A 21,312-nucleotide genomic window follows, 5' to 3' on the forward strand; every position below is an offset into this window, starting at 1 on the left:
ACGCGGGGCCCGGGAGGGAGCGAGAGACCAGCCGAGGAGAGGACGGACTGACAGCTGGAGAGGGCGCAGGAGTTGGGGAGAAGGAGGGAGGGGATTCATCGGAGTAACTTTCCAGAAAAACAGTCAACGTGTAGCCGGAGTGACTCCAAGAGGGGGAAAAAAAGTTCAGTTACCACGTCGAACTAGAGGACTCGCAAAGTATTTTTCAAATGGGCTCGGCTTTTCCTGTGCCTGTTTAAAACATTAAAATCGTGCAGCAAAAGAGGCTGCGTGCGCTGGTCCCTCCCTCCCCCACCCGGGCCAGAGACGTCATCGGAGGGAGGTATAAAATTTCAGCAGAGAGAAATAGAGAAAGCAGTGTGTGTGCATGTGTGTGTGTGCGAGAGAGAGAGAGGGAGAGGAGCGAGAGGGAGAGAGAGGGAGAGGGAGACGCAGGAGGGAGAGAAAGGGAGGGAAGCAGAAAGCCAAGTCCGAGGCAATAAGCAAGGGAGGCGAGAGATAGGGGAAGAAGCATGAGAAAGAAGGAATAACAGCTTTCCGGAGCAGGCGTGCAGTGAGCTGGCTTCTATTTTATTTTTCTTTTCCTCTTTATTTTTTTAAAGAGAAGCAGGGGACAGAAGCAATGGCCGAGGGAGAAGACAAGCTGAGGTGCTGGTGACCCTGGGCGTCCAAGTGGATTTATTGGGGCTGCTCTCCAGGGGCCTGTCCTCCCTGTCTTCCAATTGCACATAACCCCACATCCCAGCCAATGAAGACAAGAGGCAGCGTGAACAAAATCATTTAGAAAGCCCCCGAGGAAGTGTAAACAAAAGAGAAAGCATGAATGGTGTGCCCGGGAGACAAGTGTGTCCTGCGCTGCCCCCACCTTTAGCTGGGCCATCAGCAGCCCAGCCCTGCCTCTCCCCACCTACTCACTGGTGATCTGACTTTTTTTTTTTTAACAATTTTTTTTTCCTTTTCTTTTTCATTCTCTTTTCTTATTCTCCCTCAGGGCAAGGCAAGGATTTTGATTTTGGGACCTAAGCCATGGTCCTTCTGCTCCTTCTTTAAAATACCCACTTTCTCCCCATCGCCAAGAGGCCTTTGGCAATATCAGATATCCGCTCTATTTATTTTTACCTAAGGAAAAACTCCAGCTCCCTTCCCACTCCCAGCTGCCTTGCCACCCCTCCCAGCCCTCTGCTTGCCCTCCACCTGGCCTGCTGGGAGTCAGAGCCCAGCAGAACCTGTTTAGACACATGGAGAAGAAACCCAGAGCTACAAGGCACACAGTCGGCTTCTTCGCGCTCAGGGTTGCCAGCGCTTCCTGGAAGTCCTGAAGCTCTCGCAGTGCAGTGAGTTCATGCACCTTCTTGCCAAGCCTCAGTCTTCGGGATCTAGGGAGGCCGCCTGGTTTTCCTCCCTCCTTCTGCACGTCTGCTGGGGTCTCCTCCTTGCCAGGCCTTGCAGCCCCCCTGGCCTCTCTCCCCGGCTCGCATATGAAGATGCACTTGCAAAGGGCTCTGGTGGTCCTGGCCCTGCTGAACTTTGCCACGGTCAGCCTCTCTCTGTCCACTTGCACCACCTTGGACTTCAGCCACATCAAGAAGAAGAGGGTGGAAGCCATTAGGGGACAGATCTTGAGCAAACTCAGGCTCACCAGTCCTCCCGAGCCATCGGTGATGACCCACGTCCCCTACCAGATCCTGGCCCTTTACAACAGCACCCGGGAGCTGCTGGAAGAGAGGGAGGACGGCTGCTCTCAGGAAAACACCGAGTGGGAGTACTATGCCAAAGAAATCCATAAATTCGACATGATCCAGGGGCTAGCGGAGCACAGTAAGTCCAGTCCTCGCTGGGGTGTCTTCTCTGGAGGGTCTGAACTAGAGTAGGGAGCTCCATTGAGGGGGGGCCTGTTGGTGGCTCCTTCATGGCTCAGGAGGTGTGATGCGCAATTGGGGCTGGGTAGGTAGGTGGGGAAGGACACAGAGCCGTTCTGGTAAGAGCCTGGCGCTTCTGGGAGGCCAGGAACCCTGTGGTTGAGCTGCTTGCTGAACTCGAATCACATCCTTGACTGATTTTAATTTGGGCTTGCATTGTGCTGTCCCATTAACATATGTGCTCTCACCCATGCGAGCAGATGGGTAACTGTAAGCATATAGGTGCCAGAAAGGGGCAGGGCTGGCTTGCTCTCAAGCCCTACAAGTCCCACGAATCCGGAGACCTCCGTCTTCTCCCTCCTTTTTACAACTCACTGGGACACATCTCTGGTTCCGTTTTTCCAGTTCTTGGGAAGAAGGATACCTACCCCAAAGTAATGTCTGTCAAGCGTTTGAAGCCCAGGCAAGAGACAGCTTCTTACTGTCTGGGCCCTTCAGTCTCTGCCACACTCGTGACCCATGTGAGCTGTGAGCATGGGGGAAGGGCACACACCTCTGTTCACATGTACATGTGCTTGAGGGCGATGTGTCGTCTGGCTTTACACAGAAGACAGATTTTTTTGTGCTCAAAATGGGTGTCTTCCAGGCCTGTGGACACAGGAAGGCAGGGTTGTGGCTCTGGCTATGCAGACGATTGCTGGCGGCCCTTTCGTGTCTGCGTGTCAAGGGAAGAGTGGATGGGAGGTGTGGCTGTGGGTGCAGAGGGAACGTGTGTCTGGGAGCGTGCCCTCCCAGGAGGCTCCTGTCTGTGCCGAGGAGCTGGGAGGCTTCTGGGTGAGGCGGCTCTGTGTTTGCACACGTGTGGAAGTCATGTGTGTTTACTGAACGGGGATTTAAAAACCTCAACAGGAGAGAGAGAGATTTGGCAGATGCTGAGAAACTGACAGCCCAGGAAGGAAGAATGTGAGCCACTCGTGGGCCAGGGACTCTTGAGAGACTTCTGTTTGCTTTTCCTACCAGCAGGTGTCCTCACCACCCTGACTACCTCAGCCCCGGCTCACCTGGGAGGTGCTGAGAGTGGGAGCTGGAAGGTGGGATGGGGCAGGCGGGGTGAGGGTGGTCAGCAGTTGTGGGGGTGGCGGGGGAGGGACTGCAGGGGCTGAAAGGAACCTGGCTAGAGAGAAGGCAGAGGAGAGGGTGGCAGATGGGTGGACCAGCTCTGGCTGAAGGTGCAAAAGGCCCCAGTGGGAGCTGGCCCACACCAGGCCCAGGAGCCTGTGGTTACTGGCGAGGGCTTCCCACTCCAGTTTCCTGTGGCTGCATGGAGCGCCCTGCCTTAGGATGTGGCTACTGTGTGGGGCGGAGGCTGGAGGACAAGGAAGAACTAGTGCTCCCTGCCCAGGGTCCTCCAGAGGGGGCTGACTCAGGGTCTGCCAGGGGCCCACAGTCCCCAGAGACACCAGCAGCTGGATGGCTAAGCCCCCGACCTCCTGGACACCCATGAAGGCAGGAGTAGTAGTGGCCACAGATGTTGAGCAGGGTGGAAAGCTGAGGCCGGCAGGAGAGGTTTGAGGAGAGTCCAGGGTAAGAGAGAAGGCCTGGGGCCTTAGTGATCCAGGTCAGGAGGAGTCCCAGGGAGGAGGGATTCTGCGCCACCAGGGCCCATCCCACCTGGAATCCCCTGCTGAGAATGAATGAGCCAGATAGATGCAAGGGCATGCAAGTACCAGTGGACCTCGATTCTGTGCACAGACTCAGGGCACAACTAATGGATAGCCTTGGAAAAAGCCAGGGCAGGGCTGCACACATACTGGGCAGGCCCTCAAAACTGTAGCAGGCAGGGGTGGCCCTGGGGCCAGGGAGCTGTGGTCAGGCCGGGAGCAAACCTGGCACAGTGAGCAGGATGCTATACGGGATTGCCGAGGGGTGGGCAATGAGACATGGGCAATGCCATGGAGGCCCACAGGTGCAAACAGGAAGCAGGCCCAGACTCTCTGCAGCTGTTGGAGGTGACACAGAGGCTGAGCAGACGCAGCTTGGGCCCGCCCTGCAGCTGGTCAGGTGCTGATCCAGCCCTGGAGAGGCAGCCACACACGGCACACTACTTATAAAGAGTGGGCAGATGCAAACGCCCAAGAGGTGCTGAGTGGGAGCAGAGAACCATCATCGGAGGCTAGGGGTGTGGGGAGCCTGTCCTGACCTCGTGGACGGCAGGCAGGGGGTGGCACTGGGTCTGTGGTGGGGCACTGATAGGGTCTGGGTGCCAGAGCTTCTGCAGCGAGGGGATGAGATCACATTCTCTTCCACATTTTGTCACTCCCAGCCCCCTCCATTACCCAGTGCACAGGCACTGGAGGGAAGTGACAGCAGGAGCTGGGACAAGGAGACAGGAGTGCCTGGAGGGCAAAGTGCAGGAAGGAATCATTTCCAGTGGTGCAGAAGAGAGGGCACCGGGGTGACAGTAAGGAGGGAAGGCCCATTCTCTGGCTCTGCCCTGTCACAGAGGTACCCTGATTTCCCTGTTTTACAGGTGAAGGGACTGAAATGTGCACCAGTTAAGCAGTTTGTCCAAAAAGAGCAGGGATTCTAGCCTTGTCATTCTGCCTGCAGGATGCAAGCTATTAAGCACAGATGCAACTGTGCAGAATACACATTTTAAGTCCTACCTGTAACCTTAGGCTCCAGTAGAACTTTGCCTAACAACATGATGAATCACACGAGTTGGACCAAGCAAGAGGGGATAGGAGCTATTCTTAGTAACCCCAGTGGTAGATTGCAGAGGGATAACTTGGTGCGTTCTTTCTTAGCTTTGCCTATTTTTATGGCCAGGAGATTCATACTGCCACAAATGATCCCCCAAATTCAGTGAAAGGGGTTTTCTTTATCTAATGAAGAGTCTTAAGCAGGTTCAGCAGGTACACCACGTGGAAGTGGGTAAGTCACCTCCCTGAGCCTCAGTTTCCTCATCTATAAAGTCAGGGATAATCTCAAAGGCGCTTTTAGCTGAAACGATTTTATGGTTACATCTGGGATGAGTCAACACAGTCTGCTGGGGAGTGAAGGCAAAACTGCGATTCCTTTTATAGTTCTCCAGGATTTTGCTGTGGGAAGTGGGTCGAGGCTTTCTCTGGCTCACGTGGTGGGGAAGGACACAGCTTTTCCAGTTCCTATGTCATCCTTGTTATCAAGCTATCACCAGAGTGGGTGTCGTTTTATCTCCTGGCTTGTAATTACCTGTGTCTGGCAGGAGACTCTTTTCATCCGAGGGCAGTGCGGAAGAGAACCAGCAAACCCAGAATTCCTGAGGAGAGAGACAACTTGATATTTTCGCCTCTCTTTTTCTTCTGGCTGCTGCATCTAGATTTTGTTCATTCTGAAAATTGAAATATGTATTGAAAGAACTCATGTGTTCTGGTGCCAATGCCCTCGCGTACGAGGTCAGTGTTTCTCCAAGTGTGGTCCAGAGGCTAAGTAAATGTGAAAACTGAGGCTTCTCAGGCCTCACCTCACCCTTACAGGATCACAATCTCTGGGGGTTGGGTCCTGGGGGAACTGTAGTTCAACAAGCTCCCTATTGCTTCTCCAACTCACTGAAGCTCAGCGAGTGAGGGCAAAAGCTGTCCTTGAGGGGCTGCAAACACAAGTGCCCACAGAGGCCAGGCAGCTCATGCAAATGATCTAGAAGGAAAGGCACAGCACAAGCACAGGGCAAACCACGTGGGACCCTTGGCCTTGGTTCACGGAGAGAATAGAGTGTGAAGGAAGGCTGGTGGGGGTGGGAGGACTTGGAGCGCATGTGCCCCATTAAAAAGGGGCACCCACTACTCAGCTCCTGCTGATTTTGGCAGGTAGGACTGTGGGTCCAGGTTGACTAGATCTTACCATTTCCCAGAAGAGCAGAAAATCTGGATCTTTCTGTGAACTTTCTCCACTTTTAACACAGGCTTACAATGTTTATGGGCTTCTAATTCAAATTTAAAAAAAAATGATGCATTGGACAAACAACATGTCTAATACATTTAAAGCTTAACCCATTTAAAGGTTAAACCATTAAAGCTGTGGTTTCTCAAACTTCCAGAACATCTGGAAGCCATGGTACCCTTTGCAGAGCACTATAAAGTGTGGTTCTCAACTTTGGCTGCATATTAGAATCATCTGGAGATCTTAAAAAAGAAAAAGCAAGCCCTGGACCCACCCACACGCCAAGGTAGTGAGACTCTCTCCTGGGCAGTGGGTCCGGGCAGCGTCTGGTTTGAGAGATCTCCAGGTGATTCTACTGTACAGCTGGGGTAAAGAAGCTCGGCCACACTGACACATGTAGTCCCGTCACTGGAACCAGCAGTGATTTTACTAGCAGAAATGTATACAAGCAAAGGCACATCTAGGAGCCCAGGTGTCTGAAAACATTTTAAAGGGCCTGGTCTAAACATGGACAGCTGTTCCCAGGATTTTCCATGAATACTCTACATGCATTTTTTTTTTTTTGCTTGTTTTCCTGGCCCTATAGCACAAAAGAGAAAATGGCAGCCATCAATCTATATATTTTGTGTGTTCATGGAAAAAGTTGGTCATAATTTAATTTGTAAAGGTCGGCCTGCTAGTCCAGCTCTCAATAACACTCGTGTTCTGCCAAAGCAGGACTTAACTACAAAACAGACTAAGAACTGGCTCTTGTCTGAGGCATAGGTTGGTTCTCTAGACTCACTGCATGGAATCCTGCCATATTTTGTGGGTGAAACCATCACCCCATGAGACGATCCCTCAGGTCCCCTCTAACGTCCAGAGTCTTTGCTTCAGTAAGTAAATCAGAAGACCTGGGTTCAAATCCCACCTCTGCCACCTACTGGCTGAGTGACCTTGGGAAAGTCATTTAACTTTCCTGACATTCACTTTTCTCATTTGTAAATGGTAAATTTGACTTATTCTCATTCTCTTCAAGGACTGTGAGAGGACCAAGTGAGTTAAAAAAAGCTCTGTGAAATGTAAGGTGGTGTCACTGCATTTTGTTTAGTTATACTTTTACTCCACAGATTATTTAAAACATCATTATTATTCAGTGGATTTAGTTGTCAGGAAGATTATATTTGTATTTTTTTCTCTCCTATGAAATTCTTTTTAAATTAGTAATAATTATGTCTGAGCTGTGCTTACTAGAGTCAATTTGCTCATGGGTGACCCTGGCCAGGATCCCCTTGGACATCAGTTTCTTCATCTGAAGAGTGTTGCACTAGATGACTCTTAACATCCCTTGTAACTCTATTAGAAATCTGTAGATCCCAGTGATAAAAAAAGACACTTCTCACCTTCTTCTTGAAATCTCCTTGAAATTCCCACCAAGAGGAGTGAGTCCCATCTTAGAGAACAGATATCTGATTGATGGGCTGGAAGAAACCAAGGGAGAGATGGTCACTTAGGGTGTCTCTCTTAGCTCACTGCTCCCGCCATCTCCACTTCCCATTATCTTGACCCCACGCTGATTTCCTTCACTACCATGTGCCATTTCTGCTCCCCTTTTCCTTTTTACAGCAATGAGCACATTGCACTGACGTACCCTTTACTCCCTCTTTCAACAGTTACTGGAGGTATACTGTTATAACTGAAGCCATGTTGATGACAGCTCCTTCAAGAACCAAGTATGTCAGTTGAGAGTGTTGCCAGTCCAAGGAGCTTAACCAAAATGTCTAGAGGGTTACAAACTCATAAACTTAAAAATTAAATTGCCATCATGATTCCTCTCTCTGGTTCTATCTGAAATGATTCAGGGAAGAGCTGGCAATATTTCAAAGCCAATTATTAATCAGGGCTTCATTAGCCAGCATTCACACATTTGTTTTCCTAACATCTGTTCCATTAATTTTCTAAGAACCAGTGTCAGGCCCACCAGATGGCAGTTTCCAGAAACACTCACTCATCCTTTCCTGCAGATCAGTAGTGCATTTGCTTGTTTCCAGGCCTCTGATCCTGCCCGCCTTGTCCGTGACTTCCTATCTGCCCCCCACCGCCCCCCGCCCCAGGGTGATTATGAGCTCATTTCAGCCATGTCCATTATGTGTGGAATCTGGGTCTCTGAGCTTGAGTTTCAAGTTCTGTCTATTGTTATCATTTGTGTAGAAAGTTTTTCTCTGGGTGTTAATGCTGCTTAGACCTTGAGGTTGTAAAGTGTACAGGAGAAAAGACAGGGTCTTTCTCATTCCTTTATCTGGCTCTGAGGGGTGGGAAAGAGCATTTGCTGCCTTCTGTCTCATGGACAGGGACGAAGAGGCCATTGGGGTGACAGGCTGGCATAGCACATGCTGGCAAGGAAAAAAACCCTTAGAGAGCAAGGAACCAATGGTGACTGACCCGCTCAGTCTGAAGAAACATCTGTGGGTCTGCCAGGTTCGAGATGTGGGCTCTTTGTCAGGCCAATGCGGTCTCATTAGGTCTAAAACAGTGTTGATTATGTCACTGCACTGCTCTGACACTCTCTATGGCTCCCTCCCGTTAATGGAATAAAATCCAACTCGTCGGACACATTTCAGCCTCCCTGCTGGTGGGCTCCAATCTACCATCTTGACCTCATCTCATCTGCTCCAGCCTGGCTACTTGGGGTCCCTCTTACTCACTTGCATTTCCTCCCCACTGCTTCCAGCAGTCCTTCCATGTGAAATTTCTTTCCTCTCCATCCTTAAACCCTTTCCTCCTGCAGGACCCAGCTCAAATGTCACCTCTTCCATGAAGTGCTCTCTGCTTTCTCCTTCTTCTGATCTCTTTGCAGCAACTTCTGGCCCTCCAAAGGCCCTCAAGTAGTCCCTCTAGTCCTGTTATTTGGGTCCATGTATTAATGACCTCCCCTGGATATTAATCTCCTGGGAGGCAGGGGCCATGTCTATTCATTTTTGCTTCCCACTGTTACACTATCCTTGGCACACAGTTTTTGCTCAATACGCTTTTAATAAATGAATGAATGCCTGAATGAACCAACACATGAATGAATGAATCACTAGCTAGGAGATAATTAAACTACTAGGGGGAATGGCTGAGATCTTTTGAGAATCTGTCTTTTCTAAAAGAGTAGAAAAAGCAGGCTGGAGAGCCTGCCAGAATTGACATGTCGAGGCAATGGGAGAGGGGGCGATGACGTTTGACTGGCCAGTCTTTAGTGCCATGTCCTAGGGCTCTCTGCTCCTCTCTCAAGCCTGTGTGTGATTCCAGGGCAACCATGGACCGCCTTCCTATGTCCACCTTCAGTCTGAGGCCTCAAGCCCCCCTGAGTCCTCCCCCCCACCCCCAGGTCACAGGGGGGACCTGGGCCCCTAGTCGAGTATCTGGTGGCAGCACACTGCTCCTGCTCATGCTGTGCCTCTCCCTGCTGCTTTGTCTCCTAGATGAGCTGGCCGTCTGCCCCAAAGGAATCACTTCCAAGGTTTTCCGCTTCAACGTGTCCTCGGTGGAGAAAAATGGAACCAACCTGTTCCGAGCAGAATTCCGGGTCTTGAGGGTGCCCAACCCCAACTCCAAGCGCAATGAACAGAGGATAGAGCTCTTCCAGGTGAGCCCCCTCCCAGAAACCAGCCGATGGGAAAGCCAGCTCCCTTGCCATATCAGGGAGGCCTCCACGCTGCACAGAGTTTGGCAGGCCTGGGTGTGAACGGTGCCTCCGCTAAGTCTTCATTTCTGTATGTGTCTGTGATTAAGAGGATTAAGAGTTAACTACGGTGCACGAAGGAACATTCAGGAACTTTTAGTGTCCTCTTCCTCCCCTCCCTTGTCCTCCTGCACTGTGACATATGCTGAGGGATTCTGTCCAAGTCTCGGGTACTCACTCCTTTCTCTGCCCTGTAGATACTCCGGCCGGATGAGCACATCGCCAAACAGCGCTATATCGGTGGCAAGAACCTGCCCACGCGGGGCACCGCCGAGTGGCTGTCTTTTGATGTCACTGACACTGTGCGTGAATGGCTCTCACGAAGAGGTAGGCTGACCCTGAGAATGCTCATGGAAAGGCACCTCAGGTCCCTTGTTCCTTCCTGAAACAGAGGGAAGAAGACAGAACTAGGGGAGTCACAACTCTGGGTTCAAAGCCTGGCTTTGCCAGACTCTCTGTGTCCTTCATTTATTCGCTCAACTAATATTCATTAAATGCTCACTCTGAGCCAGGCCCTGGATTCAGCAGAGAACAAGACAGGGAAGGTCCCAGACTCCGGGGGTGTTTGTTCTGGGGGGGCGGGGGGAGACACATAATAAGCAAATTGACAAGTAAGAACTTCAGGTAAGTACCATGAAAAACAGGATGAGGGCAATGTGATAATGCCTGGGTGGCATCCAACACTGGCTGCTCAGAGAGAGCCTCTATGAAGAGGGAATTTGTGCATCAAGATCTGAGTGAGGAGAAGGATCCAGCCTGTAAAAGTCAGGATAACTCAAAAGAAACAACGAGGCCCAGGCCCCCCCAGGTGGGAGCAAGCTTGATTTGTCCTAGCAGCAGCAACCAGACTGGTGTGAGTGGGGTGGAGTGAGCTGAGGGGGGCTCAGAGAGGTAGCTGAGGCCGTATGATTTCACACCTATTAGGCCATGCCCAGGTTTCCGGACTTATTCCAAGTGTGATGAGAAGTCCTGGGAGGGTTATAAGCAGGGCTGGCGATATGGGGTGAGGTGATTGGGTTTCCCTCTGGTTCCCCTCTGGCCGCCATGATGTCAAAGGAGGAAGCAGGAACAGCAGTTTAGGGGCCTGGAGGACAGGCTTCAGCCACAGCAGTAGCAGCAGATATGGAGATGACAATGGGTTTATTCTCTATTTTGGAGGTAAAGCCAATAGGACAGGTGGGGTTCCGTATGGGGTGTGAGGACACAAGCGGAGTCTCGATGACTTCTAAGACTCTGAACACCGAGGTGGTAATACTTACTGAAATAGGGGAGACAGGGCTAGGAGCAGGTGTGGGGAAGGTTCCGTTTTGGCCAATTCTGTTTGAAAGGTCTGGGAGTCATCCAGGTAGAGCTGTCCAATTGGTTGGCATAGCAAACTTCACATGCCCCAAATGTCCCCCACTCCTCACCTGGATCCTAAGGGCATGATTCCTGCCTTGCATGCCTCATGGAGCTGTTTTAAAGATCAAATGGATTTGAGAGACTTCCATGGCTTTCGGCCTGTTACATGAGAGTAAGATTTGATTGGATCAGGTAAGGAAACTGAGGCCCAGAGAAGTGAAGTGATTTAACCGAGGTCCTCCCGCCTGGATGAGAGATGGAGCCTCACGACTGTCATGGTGCCTTGTGACATCACATCCCGCTGTTTCTCCCCATCTTTACCTGGTGCTACGGCCTGGTCTGATGCTCAACGGATTGTGGGTACCTCTGGTGGTCCCATCTGTTCCTTCTCTCCCGCTTACAAAGCATTTTCTGCTGTTGTCAGCTGCCTCAGAGCCACAGTCCACCCACATACTGAGGTCCAGGTTCCCTGGGGCAGGTGGGTCCTTCCTTGTCCTTGGTGTTTTAGGAAACTGGGGGTTAACGCTCTGAGGCAGAGATCACAAACCGCTTGGCCTACATGTTCTTTTCAATTTAACTGGTGGTCAACAGTTTTGTTTTGTTTTTTAGTTAGATTTCACATAAAACTTAGGCTTCTGGCCTTTCTTGAAAATGGGCAGATTTCCTGGTAATGACCCACTGGAGTGAGTAAGTAGCCACCTTTGAGGTGGGGCATACATTCTTCATGGCCCCACAGGCCCCACCATTCCCCACTGCTCCCCAAGAGGGAGGCTGACAGCCCCAACTTAGCATGGTAGGTAGGCTCACTTGCTCACTTCCATACCCTGTCGGGGCTCTATAAGCATCCGAGTTTGCAAGTTCCCATCTGAGGGGCATTGCCTGGTGGTTGAGCTTGCAGGTCGTGGGCTGGAGGTCCTGCCTCAGCACCCAGGGTTACCAGGAAATTCCATCCTATCTCCCCTACCTTTCATGAACACAAAAGCCTGGAGAACCTACGTGGATCTGCTGACAGCAGCACTGTTGGGAATTCTGACTGCCCAGAGCCCGACATGGGTACGGAGAAGAGAAGCCAGGGAAACGAATCTCTTAGCCACCCTGTCTGATTTTGATCAGCTCCGCTTGGATTTCTCCGAAGCCCTGAGCACTTGAAGGAGTTCTTATTTTCACAGCTGCAGAACTCAATGAAAACTTTGCATTGAGAATGATTTCCATCCTCCTCGAGACATCAAAAAGATAATTTCGTAATAAAACCTCTGGGTCCCCCACCCACCATCTCCACGGCTGCCAATTCTGAGGTTAGTTCTTCAATGGAACCTTCAGTTCCCTCTCGGGAAGATGCTGCCTGTGCTTCTACACAGCGAATCGTACATAGACTTTTACTCCTGCAGAGCTCAGGGGCCTCTTCAGAGTTTGTGGCCCCAAACAAGGCAGCAAATGGCCTCCAAATGGAGCGGTTGGTGGTGTGGAGTAATGACAAAACTGAGTCACACATCTGGTCTTGCATTCATCCAGCAAACATCTCACAGCCTATTGTGCACCAGGTTCCCAGACTGCCTTCTGGGTCCCAGAGCTGGCTAGAGCCCTCTCCAGAGTTGGGGGCCCAGGTCCTCAAACCCTTGAGCTATTGCTCCACACAGCGTGTTTTCTCTGTGTGCAGAGCCAGGCCTCACCTAGCAGGCGGGGCAGGGAGCACACCCAGCACTGTGGCTCAGGACAGGTCAGACACGTCTTAGGGAGACTGCAGTCATCTTTCTTGGTGGTCTCTGTTGGCCCCTCTTTGTCTCTCTTCGTCTCTAACAATTGGAAGCATGGATCTGGCATCAGGCTGCCTGTGTTTGAATCTTTGCTTTGAGAATGATGGCTCTATCACTCACTGGCTGGGTACCTTGGGCAAGCCATTTAATTTCCCTAAGCCTCAGTGTCCTCATTTATATAATGGGGGATATTAGTAGTTTCTACTTTGTAAGATTATTATAAAGATTACATGAGTTAATGCATGAAAGTCTTAGAGTGGTGCTTGACACATAGCAATGTTCAACAAATGTTGGTGATTATTGCGATCACTCTCTGAACTCTCTGCCTAGACACAGCCTGTTGGCCAAGCTGGGCCACCATCTCACATTTACCACCTGTACCCTAACCCCAACTCTCTCCAACACACCTGTCTGCACCTTGACTTTTAATTCACAGAATCACAGAAACACCCACTCCAGGTCTCTCTCGGCTCACCTTGAACCCTTCTGGGTAATAGGAAGTAGACTATGTTTTATGAGGCTTATTTCAGCTACTCCAGCTCCTTTTTTAGATGCCTTAAACCAGGAAGGGGACACTCCTTATGCGTCTCTCTCTATTCACTTGTTCCCTAACTGGGGCTCAGGCTCCTTGTTCTATTGGTCCCTCTCCTCCCCACCAGAGCCAACCTTCGGGAACATTAATCTTCAAGCTCAGCAGGTGTCAGTGTATTCCAGAGGCTGCCCTGATTTGGGGCAGGACAAATGAGGTGGGGCTCTGAGTTTATGGAAGAATTGAGCTGGTTTTTAACCAGGAGGACTGGGACATCAAGGTCTGCCTGACGGAGGCTGGAATCTCTGGGCTTGGGCCATCCTGCCCATGAGAAGGATGCTGAGCTGGCCTGGACGATTTGGGGTTTTCCCCAATGACACCAAAGTTTAGGAAGACCCCAGGTTGGACCCAAGGCTGGAGGCTCACACAGAACTAGGGTAACCTCAGAGGGCAAAGCAATCAGCTCTCTGAGATGCTGACCAAAACCCAATGGGATCTGTCCCCCATGACTTGTGCTACATCTGACCATAGCTGGCTGCTGCCCCCAGATCAAGAGAACTTCCAGGTCTTACCCACCATAGTTGAAATGATACCAGATTCTACCTGGTTTTCCTGCACAAAACTTAGTTACATTTTTTTTTACTACTTCTTTTTCTTCCAATTCACTCAACCCCTTTTTACTAATTTCCTTACTTCCCCAATTTTTGTTACCAAAACACCTGATCCCACAACTAATAGGAGAAAAGGCCAGAGCTGGCCTTCCTGCACCAGACTATCATCAGTCAGCAAACCCTGGCACCTCCAGGCCTCCTCGTGACTGTTCTCTCCGAGCTCATGGCGTCTGGACCCTTGGCCTGGTCCCTCTGCCGTCTCCTCTGGCCTGTGCTCTAGTTTCACACCTGTCTTGCTGCGCTGTTTTCCCTCCGCGAGCCATTCACATTTCCAGCTTCCCCATCAAGGTGCATAAGGATTCACAAAGAAGAAACCGCCAAGTAACGTTTACCTCGCCCTTAAGGAAAACATGGCCACGTGTAACCGTGATTTTCATCTTATCTCCTCTGGAATCTACTGCTCTATGTCTATAGTCATAGCCCCGGTAGCAATGCTGGCATCTTCCACCTAGACTGAGTCTGCTGCTTGTTTGCAGGTGACTATGCTGTGACATTGCTTCCTGACTTTTAATCCTGTGCCACCTTCCGCCCGTCTTGTGGCCCTTCGAGTTTGTGGCCTTTTGAATCACTGCCTCTTTGCCCCAAAGTTCTTCAGTTTCCCCCTTTCCTTGGCCTCTCCCAGTCACATTGCCTATTCCCTTCATCCTTTCTCAGCAGTTTGGCTTGAATATTCCCTCTCCCAATAAACACCAAGGGGGTGTGACTGTGTTTTTCCTTCCTTCCTATATCTTCATATTCTTTTGCCCCCAAGTAGGCAGTTAACAGTTTTTTTCCTCTAATACCACCCTTTAAAAATAGATGACTATTGAAATTCTCCTTCACGATCCCCACTAGTTTACACCTCCGTTTGGTTCATAATGTAACAGAAATACATGGCATGTGGCAACGTGAGCGTGAAAGTCCACTCGAGCTTTGGCAGCGCTGTCTGTCCCCTCCGACCCTCAGCATAGCCCACTTCCTGTGACTGTCTGTGGAAGCAGAGGCCCTGGGCCTCCCATGCATGGGCGGGGTGGGTACACGTCTCCATCACACAAAGCGCTTTTCTCACCGACTCTGTGTCTTACTTTGCAGAGTCCAACTTAGGCCTGGAAATCAGCATTCATTGTCCATGTCACACCTTTCAGCCTAACGGAGATATCCTGGAAAACATTCACGAGGTGATGGAAATCAAATTCAAAGGTAACAAAATGGCTTGAACAGGAGAACCCTACCAGACCCCGGGAAAAGGAACCAAATGCCCTCATAGAGATGGCCGACTATTTCGTACTCTAGTGACTCTGCTTTGCCCCAAGAGCAGAGTGTGGCTTACAATTTCTAGATATAGAGAATACGTTAGCATTTGGAAGATAGTGTAGGTAAGCAGTACCTGAGCTCAGTCAGTAAAATGGGGGTGAGTGTACCTCTTTCATAGGGTTTTTATACAAATTAAATGAGATGACAAGTGTAAAACACTGTGCCAGGAATGCTCAACAAGTAATAGTGGACTTCCCCTTCCCTAAAAGAAATGAACGTTAGTGGCTATAATGTGAGTGCCCTGACTACGGAGCCTGCCAAGTGTCACAGAGCCCACCTGATCCTCGCCTAGGAGGCATCTGGTTTTGAATGGCGGCTTTGGAGCTCAGGGTGCTTGTGTTGAAAGTCATTTCTGGTTTTTCAATATGTTTCTAAGGTGCTCAGCCTAGACAATCTCTGGGTTTCAGGGATGTTGTCTTTTCCTTTGATAGTCCCATTTTGGGTAACTGAGGCATACCTGTGGCCAGGTGGTTTGTCAAGGTCAAACCAACCAAGTCAAAGCCTGAGATCAGAGGCTCGTCTGGTAAAGAGGTGCCGGCTTCTCTTGGCTCCCAGCCCAGGGCAGCCCTTTCACCCTTCATGGGCTCTGTTTCAGAGTCTTTTTTTTTTTAAAGCTGAGCATTTGATGTCCTAATCATAGAACCTCAGGGTTCAGAAGACCTTTAGAGTCCTTACCTACAGGGCAGGTTAGGACAAAATCCTCCTGCTTCAGTAAACAGTTTTGTTTACAAAGATTTTCCTAAAAGGAAATTGGAAATCCAGGCCTCTCAGTTGTCTCACAGGCCTAGTGCTCCTTCGTGAGGTCTGAGTCCCTCCTGCCACTATGTACATAAAATGCCTCGTGATCCTGTCCTTGGTGGAGATGGACAGCAGCCAGCAGCTGTCACAAAACAGATCTCCTTTTACACGAGACTCTTTCTAACTCACTCTTCAGTCTTTTTCTTTTCCGATGAAATAACAGGGTTTCTTTCCAGAGTTTGCTAAGCTGTTTATCATGCACTTCATTAGCTCACCAGAGTTTTATAGTGAAAACACTTGAACTATAAGTACGGTGTAAATGGTAACAATTACTCAGTTTCTTTATCTGGCTCCCATTCAAGCTGTATTAAATTGTGACACCTTAAACTGTGTGTGTGTGTGTGTGTGTGGGGGGACTTCTGTGCTATCTTGATCATTCCAGATCATAAGGGGAAACTCATACACCCCAAGATTCTAAGTCCCCGAATCTAAACTGACAGCCCAAAGGAATGTTAGGCCACCACCCAGGGACAGAGATGCTTCATGGATCCCTGAAGACCCCAGGAGCCCCTCGGGAGGGGCTCTCTGCCCTTTGGCACATGTGTGCATAAGAGTCATGCAGGATCCGACCAGGGGTGTCTTGTGGGTCCTTTGATGCCAGTCCCCCCACTTCCTGCAGCACTGGAAGCTGCCCCTTACCACACGCCTTCCCCGCAGACGGCACTGTCCCTCTTCCTGGGCAGAGGGGATGGGCTGAGAAAGCAGCCTCCGCTCTCCCTTCCTCAGACAGGAGCTTGCTGCCCTCCTTCCCTTCCGCAGGCGTGGACAGTGATGACGACCACGGCCGTGGAGACCTGGGGCGCCTCCGGAAGCAGAAGGACCACCACAACCCTCACCTGATCCTCATGATGATCCCTCCACATCGGCTGGACAACCCGGCCCAGGGGAGTCAGAGGAAGAAGCGGGCCCTGGACACCAATTATTGCTTCAGGTGAGCCTGGGCCCACTCAGGAGCCGTGAGCTGCGGGGTGTCTGCTGTGGGGCAGGCCCCAGGCCGATGCTGGCTGCGCTGAGCTCAGCCGGAAGGTCCCTGGTGCTATGCACAAATGTCTCCAGGAAAGATTTAAAACCTCTTACAAATCTCTTTGTTTTTCTGGGACCCCCCCCCCCCAGCTTTTCTGCAGCCCAGTTCCGGAAGGCCCTGGATAAAGTACCCAAGGAGGAGAGTGTTGCTAAAATGGTTTGGATTGGAGAGGCTTGGAGGAAGCCTCTCCATGGGTCTCATGTTTTAAAGGGCTTGGAGGGTGTGTTTGCATGGCAGGGAGAGTAATGCAGGAATTTCCATGAAAGAAGTGCTCAGTTCCCTGAGGGGACTAAAGATGCTACCAGATGAGGAAAAATAGGGCAGTCTCCATTTGCAGCGAGGAATCTAATGAAACGAATTCAGAAGTAGTTGGGTAGTCTTTGTGAAAAGATTAAAAAGACAGGGCCTCTTCTCTTATTTAGTAGTTTAGCTTCTGTGTGTAAAGGAGGGGGCTGCTAAAGCATGCATGGAGATTACTGAAAGGTAGAAAATGACCACAGCCATGAGAAGGCCTGAAGGATCAAGTGCTTTAAGAATTTGGAGCTCATCTATGGGTGCAGTAAGGGCTTCAGGAGGGTGTGGAATCTGAGCCTTGGAGGATGAGTGAGGTTTGGGTAGGTGGAGATGTGGGGAGGGTGAAGCACTTCCAGTAAAGGGGAGTGAATGGGTCAGTTTGGCTGGAGAGGAGGATGCCTAGATGGAGCTGGGTAGAATGACTTGGAAATTTTTAGATCTTAAAACCACGTCTTATTAGGAACAAGCAAATGAATGAGGGATGTTGAGCTTGGGGAACAGAAGGGGTGAGGGGTGGGGCAATGGCTGCCTATAACTGCCTGAAGGCTGGCACGTGTATTTGTTCTACTTGTATGTGGCTCTGAATCAGTTAGGAATGAATGTCCTTGGCTGCAAGGAACAGTGGCCTAAACCATGTAGGATTTCTTGTTCGCAAGAAGCCTGTAGCAGCAGGCTCAGGGTTGGTCTGGCTGCTTGAGTATGTCGTTGGGATGCTGGCTTTCTCGCTCTCTGGTCTGCCATGCTTAATATGCTGGCTTGCTTTTCACCCTCTTGTTTATGGTCACAGCGATGCCTGCTAGAGCTCCAGGTACCTCTTTCATGCTCAAGACAGGAACGGGGAAGAGGCAGAGCAGCAGCTTTCCTCATCCATCTATGATTTATATATAGAATCAAATATTTTTGCCAGAATCGGCCCTCACACTTCTCCTCGTATGTCTGATTGGTCACTGCTGGATTATATATGACCACCCCGACCTGCAATGGAGGCCAGGAAAACAAGGATCTGGTGTTCTAGACTCTGTAATGGGAAGCAGCAAGGGAGAGGGGAGCAGAGATGGCTATTGAATAGATAACCAAGAGTATCTGCCATGGTTCACCCTGGGAACCCACAAGAAGCCAGATTTTGGCCAACACCTGCCTTTGGAAGTACCAAGTTCTAGGTCTCAGCAGACATTGAAGTACAGACTAGCTGCCCACTTGACCAGGGGTATTGCCAAATGGATTTCTGCAGGCAACAGAATTCAAGTGGCCTGATAATCACATTTGGGGGTCATCTAGGAATCATGAGTCTAATAGAAGGATATACCTCATTTTGATTCGATGGTCTCAAGATTTCGTCTAAGCAGCCATCTACTATAGTATATAGGCTGCATGAGCTTAGACTTGTTGGAGGCACAGTAGGAAGGTAACAACAAAGCCAACCTCCACAAAGCTCAGCTGGCTAAGAACATTCAGTGCTTGGTTTTATGTGGAGCAATTTGTCTCTGTTTTGATTCAGAATGTAAAAGGGGGCAGGGCCACCTCTGCCTTTTCTCTCTTCCTCATGCATCATCTATACCTGCCTATTATGTCCCTGGGATCATGGTCTTTGGTACAGAAGATGCCTTTCTAGTCTTGATGAACTTGAACCTGGGATTTCACTGACGAGAGCAACATTCTTACGGTAACCAGAAAGGACTCCAAGCGCAAATATGAGAGCCATTTGCGAAGTTTTTTTATATTCGTGGCTTCCTTTTAGGTTGCTTTTCTATACATGTGTCTTGTGTTGTAGCAACGTGGAGGAGAACTGCTGTGTGCGCCCTCTCTACATTGACTTCCGGCAGGATCTGGGCTGGAAATGGGTCCATGAACCTAAGGGCTACTACGCCAACTTCTGCTCAGGCCCTTGCCCGTACCTCCGCAGTGCAGACACAACCCACAGCAAGGTATGGAGGAGGGCTCATGCCGTAGGGGGCACTGGGGCTGAGCCAGCCAGGCCACTTGTTAAAAAGGATGCAAGAAGGACTGACTGTGAATGAGCAAATGATGGCTCGGGGCGCGTAAAACCCCTCTTGTAGAGGTTCTGATCTTGGCTCCCTGGCCCATCCCCACTTGGTCACGTTCTGCCCTTTGTAATTTCTTCCATAGTTTCAACCAGACATTTTATTTGCTTTGTCTAAAGCTTTTGTACCATTCTGGAAATTAATTAGTTATCACATGCCACCCTATATGTCAGAGATATGTGCACATGGCTGGCAAGACATGTTGGGGGATAATGGCTTTTACCATCAGTTAGAGGACTCTGGTGATTCCATCCTCTTGAAGGCAGCAAAGTTGTTTTGAAAGGCAATGTAAAGCACGCAGAAGAAGCTATATGAAACAATAGGAAGAAAAGGGGAGACAGGGAAGTCCATGACTCTGAAACCAGCTTGTCTGTCCCTCCAGGGGAATCAAAATTAGGGCAGGAATTTATGAAGCATGTTTCCTTATAGTTCATAATTCCTGGTCCTGTCCGGGGCCCCACACTCTGGCATTTACTAAATGGCAATGTTTTGTGAGAACATTTCTCACCAAAGTGACCAGTTAGAGATAGGAAGACCAATACAGGAGTTTTCTTAACACAGAGAGAATTTCATTCTCAATTTAAAGCCCCCCCAACATCTGCTATATGCGGGAACTGTTAACACACAAGCGCAGATGCTCTCACTCCTCCTCTCTGGACGAGCAGCCCTAGGCGCTCACCCAAAAGGGAACCGCACCCATGGCCAGCCGACCACTTGCTCAGTCTCTGGAGCAGCCCCTCGAGCTTTCCGAGGACTCCCGGCTGGAGGCTCAGCTTTGCAACCTCTGAACGATATATCCTCTCCAGGTGCTGGGCCTGTACAACACCTTGAATCCTGAAGCATCTGCCTCCCCTTGCTGCGTGCCCCAGGACCTGGAGCCCCTGACCATCCTGTACTATGTTGGGAGGACCCCCAAGGTGGAACATCTCTCTAATATGGTGGTGAAGTCCTGTAAGTGTAGCTGAGACCCCACCTGCGACAGAGAGAGAGGAGAGAGAACTGCCACTGCCTGACTGCCTGCTCCTCGGGAAACACAAAAGCAACAGACCTCACCTCGAGGCCTGGAGCCCACAACCTGCAGCTCCAGGAAAATGGCGGAGACGGAGGTTCCCTTTTGGAACATTTCTCTTTCTTGCTGGCTCTGAGAATCACTGTGGTAAAGAAAGTGTGGGTTTGGTGAGGGGGAGGCCGAACTCTTCAGAACACACAGGTTTTCTGTGATGTAGACAGAGGTGGTGGGGACGGAGGAAGAGGGATGGCAAGTCGACACGTCGTCCGGCAATGGGGTGCGGGATACCGAGGGAGGAAGGGCAGAGAACGGCTGGGCCAGGGCCAGGCTGGAAGACACTTCTGATCTGAGGTCAGATTTGCTCATTGCTGCCCCATGTCTGCTCTAGGAAATCTGGATTACGCTACACAAGGCAAGCATTTTTCTTCAGACAGGTTACCGAGACATGGTCCCAGCATTGTATCTCATGCTACCTGGGATTAAGGACAAATCTGCTATTTTTGCAAACCGTCCTCTTGACATCCATCAGCATCGAGGGTCATTACAGGGAGAAAGTCCAGGTCATGTAGTTCCCGGGCCACCAACTATAGTGGGCCTTGTGGATACGCTGAACTCAGCAGCAGAAGGTGGGAACGAACCCTCTCCTGCCAGCCCTCTGGGTCCCTCCTCTCGCCTTCTTCCTAGATCGTATTTCCCCTTGGACATTTGGCTAGACACCTTCCAGGTCAGGGTGCACATACCTGAATTTTGGGTCCGTGCAGCCTTTGGGGCATTATGGGTCCCCCCTCACCCCGAGACCCTGTGTTCACCTGGTGTTCCTGGAAGCAGGTGCTACCACGCGTGGGGCCTGGGGGGTGGGGGGGGAAGTTGCACGTGTGCCACACACTGACTTGGCCCCAGACGCGTAGACTGAGGTATAAAGACAAATACAAATATTACTCTCGAAATCTTTGTATAAATAAATATTTTTGGGGAATCTTGGATCGTTTCATCTGGAAGATTGCTTCTAGAATAGTAAAAGCCTTATTCTAAGGTGCACGTCTGACTCGGTAAATATCCTTACTTACTCTT

At 50.3% G+C, this 21,312-nt stretch overlaps 1 protein-coding gene across 2 annotated transcripts; it reads left to right on the forward strand.

Annotated features, from left to right (window-relative positions):
* Positions 1–78: 78 nt before the first annotated feature.
* TGFB3 (transforming growth factor beta 3) lies at positions 79–21,312 on the forward strand. 2 transcript variants are annotated; one of them, XM_019640472.1, is made up of 7 exons: positions 79–1,818; positions 9,227–9,390; positions 9,684–9,813; positions 14,853–14,960; positions 16,599–16,803; positions 18,962–19,115; positions 20,039–21,222. In XM_019640472.1, exons 1-7 carry the CDS (start codon positions 1,479–1,481, stop codon positions 20,195–20,197), a joined length of 1,260 nt encoding a protein of 419 aa, XP_019496017.1. In that variant the 5' UTR covers positions 79–1,478; the 3' UTR covers positions 20,198–21,222. The 2 variants fall into 2 exon arrangements, with proteins under 2 accessions (XP_019496017.1, XP_019496018.1); XM_019640473.1 differs by having other exon boundaries at positions 81–1,818; positions 16,632–16,803; positions 20,039–21,312.

This window comes from Hipposideros armiger, unplaced genomic scaffold (assembly GCF_001890085.2).
Source record: "Hipposideros armiger isolate ML-2016 unplaced genomic scaffold, ASM189008v1 scaffold_49, whole genome shotgun sequence".
Lineage (NCBI taxonomy): Eukaryota > Metazoa > Chordata > Mammalia > Chiroptera > Hipposideridae > Hipposideros > Hipposideros armiger.

Bases quoted from the DNA above. Each gene is read 5' to 3' on its own strand.
- TGFB3 (XM_019640472.1), top strand. From the start codon at position 1,479: ATGAAGATGCACTTGCAAAGGGCTCTGGTGGTCCTGGCCCTGCTGAAC. The intron at 9,391-9,683 runs GTGAGCCCCCTC...TCTGCCCTGTAG, and splicing joins AGAGGATAGAGCTCTTCCAG to ATACTCCGGCCGGATGAGCA. The intron at 14,961-16,598 runs GTAACAAAATGG...TCCCTTCCTCAG, and splicing joins GATGGAAATCAAATTCAAAG to ACAGGAGCTTGCTGCCCTCC.